This window comes from Microchirus variegatus, assembly GCF_963457635.1.
Source record: "Microchirus variegatus genome assembly, chromosome: 21".
Classification (NCBI taxonomy): Eukaryota; Metazoa; Chordata; class Actinopteri; order Pleuronectiformes; family Soleidae; genus Microchirus; species Microchirus variegatus.
Window position 1 is genome coordinate 15,290,443 of NC_139822.1, and position 6,536 is coordinate 15,296,978.

General features: G+C 43.9%; 1 protein-coding gene across 1 annotated transcript; it reads right to left on the reverse strand.

Annotated features, from left to right (window-relative positions):
- Positions 1 to 477: 477 nt before the first annotated feature.
- erich1 (glutamate rich 1) lies at positions 478 to 5,935 on the reverse strand. Its single transcript, XM_083907926.1, has 6 exons — positions 5,764 to 5,935; positions 4,510 to 4,650; positions 4,262 to 4,399; positions 2,561 to 2,926; positions 2,211 to 2,405; positions 478 to 589 (listed from the first exon to the last, which is right to left on the reverse strand). The coding sequence occupies exons 1-6, from the start codon at positions 5,780 to 5,782 to the stop codon at positions 489 to 491; spliced, it is 960 nt and encodes a 319-aa protein (XP_083764052.1). The 5' UTR covers positions 5,783 to 5,935; the 3' UTR covers positions 478 to 488.
- Between the last annotated feature and the right edge of the window lie 601 nt (positions 5,936 to 6,536).

Consider the following 6,536-nt stretch of genomic DNA (forward strand, 5'->3'; position numbering starts at 1 on the left):
AAAGACGCATGTGGCGTCATGTTTACGTGCCGTGGCAGCAGGGTCCAGGCACCGTTTACCAGCTAGCTCCGTTAGCGCCTACAGTCAAACTGACAGCGCTACAAATAACCAGCGTACCTGTGTACTGTGTACACACTTTAGAGACTAATTTTAACGGTCGGGTTTCACGTTAACATGACGTAGCGGGCGTCTTTTTCCGGGCAGTCGTCATGGAAACGCGGCATGTGTTAATGTGCGTTAACGTGGCCAAGTTTTAAAGTTTTTCTTCTTCTCCAGGAAAAAGAGGTACAAAGGGTTATCCCCACAGTAAGGTAATACCAGTGTCTTCAGGGGACTCCACAACGGTGCCACAGTTGCTCCACCCTGAAACGAATGCATAGCGGGTGCAACGTCGTACCTTAATTACAACATTTTGGCAGCACTTTTCTAGGCCGACTGAGCAAAAGTAATCCTTCAGTGCCATCTCTATTTCAGCGTGAGTGACAGTCTCATGGGTGCGCGGTGGAAAGTCTCGTCGTCTCGTCTCCGCGCATGGAAAGGATGTCTGTGATCCAGTATTGGAACAGTGAAGTGACTGCAGCCGTTTCCTCTGAAACAGACAGACAAAGAGAGAAACGTTTCACTTATAGTTTGGAAATACCACAGGAAGAGTCGTCGAGTATTATTTAACGATATATTTCCAGCAAAAAGAAATGAAAATATCCTGCCAGTCTGCGTGCAAACTTTCGATCTATTTCGCCCGTCTCCCGCAGAGACTGAATTTCTCTCTCTTGTTCTTGAACATTTTGAATTGAATTTCATCTGTGCGGAACAAAAAAGGATGATATAAAAGGGGGGGGGGGGGGGGAGCCATCAGGTCAGTGTCATTCTTGAGAGAAACTCCAGGGTGTGGTAAAATCTATTTAAAGGAAATGTGCTTCGGAGCTGCTCCTGCAGTCAAGTGACTGCCCCTGCAAAGGTACAGAGGAGTGATTCTGTGAACTCACTTGAAGGACTTTCAGATAAGCTCCTGCATGGAAGTGACAATGGCTTTAATTAACATGCACAAATGCTGTTTTATAAGGTGGTTTGAGCTTTGCCACTCTGACACAATCTCCTTACAAAGCTGCATTTAAAAAAAATAAAACCCCCCAAAAAAACAGTGAATTAAAGCATGACTCATGCATTATGAGGCAGTGGGTGCTGCTGAGGATTATAGTGCAAAAAGGGAAAAGGATAGGAACAGTTAAGGCTGCCTGAGTTCGGCAAACTATACCCGCGTCGTCTTGGCGACAGGGACAGACGGAGACGCTTGCACAGCAACAGTTTGTGGGCGCCGTTATTAAAGCAGCCTGAATCCCCTTACCAGACTGCTACACACACACACACACACACACATGACAGCAGCCAAGTCCCAGCTGATCCCATTACGAGTACGCAAATTCGCGCAGAAGAAGTGTTTCAACAAGTTCCAACTTGTTAGTTAACTCACTGGCGGTGATTGACCAGGTTTGGTGTTGCAGATCAAGGGCAGGTACGTGCAGGTAGATGCTAACGAAGGCAAGTAAGGGCAGGTTTGTGCAGGTGAACGATGAACAACAAAGTCGGGTTACAGGGAACGAAAGGCAAGCACAGACAGACCGGGGCAAGTATTAACCTGCAGGGACAGGTCACTGAACTGCCTGGGGGGCAGATCCATGCAAGAGGTGCAGAGTCGTCACAAGCTAATCCAGAAACTCTGATGCGATCAGCTCATTCATTCCCGTTGGTGACGTAAACAGTTGTTTTGATCATGACTTCCTGGTTTGGGTTATCATGTGCGTCCCCTAAATAAATTATATATTTCCACTTTTAATATTTTCTAGAAACATGGCAGAAGCCAACGCAATTTCTTTTATTGGAGAGTTTAAAAGAACTCCAAGATTGTAAAGCAGTAAATTAAATGCACTTGGATTGATGCAAATGTCCTCCTGGCCTCTCTCCGTCCATTTATCACAACACAGCAGCCATACGATCTGCTAAGCCGTTAGCCGTTCATTACAGAGAACAGAAGAGAAACAAATGTTTTGTTGAACAAAAAAACCGATAAACAGAATTGAAAGTGAAAGACGAAAAGGGGAGGGGAATTAAACTGATTATGCACAGTGAGGCAAGTCAAAATTAGACATGTAAACATACAGTAGCTGCTGTCCCATAACTAACAAATTGAAATTACTGGTCTCTGCACTTACCTGCAGACATGCACAAGGAGTTAGGGAGCTCCTTCAGCGCCTTTTCCAGTTTGTCCACCTCTTTCTGTTGAACACAGGCCTTGAGATTATAGAGCTGCATCAGGGCAGCGTTAGGTTTACAGCCACTGGATATGCGGCTCAGGAGGTTTTCCACTGTGCCGGGCAGGAGAGGACGCTTGTCTGTGTGTGGATGGGCTGAGAAAAATACATCTTTTTGATTTCTTAGACAAGTATAGTTCAACTCACACAACTACAAAACACAAACTATTATACTATATCATATCATTTGCTTTTAAACTTATTCAATGAAAACAATCCATAAAGGTAAACACACTGCGCTCATTACTTACAATCTGACACATAGATCTCCAGTGTTGTCCTAAGGAAGTCCGACACCTCAGCAGCTCTCTTCCCATGATCCTCCTCCTCTTCCTTTTCTCCAGTTTTTTCGTATGTAAACACGAGGGCAGCGGCTCGGGGCATCACACCCATGGAGACCAGCTTCTCTTTGTGCCGTTTCTTCTTCAGCTTCCTCTTCTTGTTCCTGCTGACGTGTTCTCCACCGTCAACCGCAGTTTCCGTCTGATTCTGACCTGCACCGGACTCGCTCCCAGCAGCTGCACCGTCTTGCCTCGGTTTCCTTTTCCTTCTTCTCCCGTTTCTTTGCTCTTCACCTTGCTTTAGTTCTTCATCGCTTCTTTCATGCACGCTCTCGTCTGAGGAGGAGAAGATTAGCGTCAATTTGAGTCCTCAAATGCAACTCTACACTTGACAGGCCTGAATCAGAAAATTGGTAAAAGAACAGGTTTGCCTGGGGCACCTGCTGTCAAACCATTCGGGAATTTGACTTCTACGACGAAGGCTGAGAGGCTGCAGGTTGCATTACAGTTTATCCAATTCGACTTTAGTTTTACAGGATGTTTACGGTTTAATTGCAATGTTTAATCACTGTTAAGTAACTGAGAACAGGCCTGTATCTTCAAATTTATGTGGGAATGAGTATACGAGCCAATGCAGAAACTGGGCTCTGCTCTGCGCTTCGTCACATCCTTTCTCTGTGAGGTCGAATACACCAGCCTCCGTCAAATTCTTTGCAGCCGAACAAGTGGCAATGCATTGACCAAAATAGAAGGAAAAACCCTTTAGAGCAGCGCGTGTGTGCGTCTCTGAGCATCTATTAATTTTAAGTTTAGGCCGCCATCTGGGCACCTCGGCCCATCAGAGGCTGTTTTGAGAGTGTGTTGTTAGTGCAGTGTTCTTAATACTGTGCCCAGTGAGTGTCTGAAGAGAATGAGACAAAATAAGGAATACATATAATGCTCTCTTTAGATGTTTTATCAAAAAATATATGTTTCTCCTGCAACACAAAGCAGGAGTTACACAGAAGCAGAACAATCAAACCCGGCGTCACCGTTTATTCTAGTGGTTAACTTTGGATGCGTCACCGTCTGAGGTAAACAAATCTCTTTTATGTCACTGAGGTAAAGACGCCTGTCAGGTGGACAGAGGTCTACATTACAGAAGGTAAGAGACATGTGTAATGAGCCAGGGGTTTTATTACAACCTAACAATCGAGTCGGTTTGTGAGTGTAAACGGTACAATGAATGATGCATATCAACTGCCAAGTGTGCGACTTTGCCTCTGCATCAAAACTGACAACCAACTTGACTCATCGCAGGTCAAAAACATCTCAACTTGGCATCAAACCGCAACGCTCACATTTCATCCTTAAATACAGCTGCATCAACAGGGGCCAAGTGTCTACTCGCTAGGCTGTTCTGTCAAAACAGCACATTTAATGGAGTTGTTCGAAGTGAAAAATATAATCACCCAGGCTCAAACGCCATCTGCACTGCTTTCAAACTCTCCTCACTTGAGGAACACAATTGATTATCGCTGCCCGTTTCCCTTAACTGGAGTGACAGCAACAATCACAAAGAGTGACTTAACAACAGAGAGCCAACCCGGGAGAAAACCCCATGTCGTAAATCTCTCCTGGCTTTATGGTGCATAGCACAACTCCGTGAATGTGAGATTATGGTTGTCTTACCAGCTGGATTTCTGGCAGTATTTATACTTTCTAGTTGAGGGATTAGCACAGGTTTGCCCAAATGTTTCTTATAGTCCTCAGGAGGAGGTAAGACCGTGTATATCCGTGGACTGGGAATGGCTGCACCTTGTGTCTGTCCTGTGGAAACATACAGTAGTCATGTGTTGGTATGTTATTGTGTATTTAGAAAAAAAAATGTATAAGGGAAATGTGAAGGAAATGTGAAAACTGACAGGTTCAGAATTTACCTGCAGTCGTGTCACCTTGAAAGGCTTTTTTTCTAACATGCGTTTTATTGGCTAAAGCCTCGACAATCCGTGGAGGGCTGGGTTTCTTCTCCAATGTGGGAGCTGCCGGGTACAGCTTCTGCAGGACTTTTGACTTGAATACTGTGACACACAATAAACAACTACATGTTAAAAGGATGGAATAAAAACGTGAATTGCCTCTTGTGTCCACGTTATCACAAACAATGAAGTCAGTTTGACAAGCTAGAGGTGTACATTTTACATTTCTTCTGTTTGCAATTCATTTAAAGGTTCCATATGTAAGAATGTGGCCTAAAATAAAACACAGAGGTCTTTTAAGTTTCATTTTCTCCGCCATTGTAGCTCAGACGTAACTGGCAACCCGTGGTTGCTCTGCAGCTGAGACTCTAATGACTGCAATGATTGGTCGACAGTGGTAGGTGGCGCCACATGCCAAAACATGATTTCAAAACGTAAACATGATTTGCAGTCTGCAATAGATGTTTTAAATGCAAATATTTTGTCTGTACTGTTGTTGTTGGTGAGTTCAGTTTGTTATATGAACATTATTCCTGAGTCTCTGTGACATATTAGGCGGATTTTTTGGCCAGATGCTTTAGATTTATTACATAATGCACCTTTAATGTACAGCCCAAAATTAGCCTTATATATTTATATCAGGAGCCAAGTCAGCTCTACGGAGGCAGCCATTTTGGATCACCTTATTTTCTGTTTCACAGGGGACAAACTAAACATCGAGTTGTGATGCTAACTAAAGGCAACTTGGAAAGGAAGGGATATCCAGCTGCGACATGCAACTTCATCTTTTTAAACTGTTTTATATTAAACCTTTAAATAAGGACAATGCACATTGACAGACATTTAGATGTAAATATGCCATATTGTAGCCACAGGCTTTTCAGGTTGACAAATCAAACATTGAATTGAATGTCTTGAGCTAACTCTGTGTGGAAGTTGTGTGGTGGGTCCCTAGCTTAAAATGCACTAGGTGCCCTTTAAATGTTCGCCCCTGCTCTTCCATTATGTCTGTGCACGCCACTGATTCTACGCACGTGACTGGGCACGGTGTTAAAGCAATCAAGAGTTGGCTGACACACGTGTGCTGCTGTTTGTTTACCTTCGGATGACGCGAGACTAGCCACCGAGAACAACTGCGTGCGTTAGCTGGTGTACTATCAAACACAAACAGGAGCACTATGTGTAGCTTAGGTTGTAAAAAAAGACATTGTTCACCTTCTTTCCGTTGTGTCATAACGACGTGCGTTAATGTTCTGTGGCGAATAAGAACGTTAACGTAGATGTATAAGCTCCGACAGCGTGCAACAACATGCTAGTCTAGTCAGCCTGCTAGCTAGCATGCTAACTTGTAAAAGTAATTCCCCCTTCAAACCGGAAAATGTGTCGTCGTTACGAAAATAAGGTAGTCCCAGGTTGTGCAACCGAAAAGCTCCTGAAAGGTAAAGTCAGACCAAAACACAACAATGTCTGGACATATCCAGCAACGGTCTCCACCGGCTCCTATACACGTGCTGCTGGAAGTGACAGCGTCGCGAGGGTAACTCTCATGACGCCGGTACCCTTTCAAATTAATGCGAATTTAATCTTGTTTTTGTTTCCTTGAACACTACGTGTTCTTGAATCACGAAATAATTATACTATTTGGATCAGTCACCCCCATTCTTCAATTCGGCATATAAAGCATTGTTGTTTAACACTTATATACATCATCAATCATAGTGGTTTACACTGCTTGTCCATGAAAACAACCGAGATGGAGTCATCCACTCCTTTTACGCGAACATGATCGCGAGTATCTTTATAGGAGCACATTTACATAAGTGAAAGCCAGTTAATTTTTTTAATGACAGTACAAATAAATGTTGATGACTGTGATGCATCTGCTTATAGCTCCCCATGCGCACGGATGCTGTAGCTGCAGCGGTTCTTGGAGCGTGCGCACACCCAGCCAGCTGTAGGATGGGGTTGAGGCGAGAGGAGAATATTAA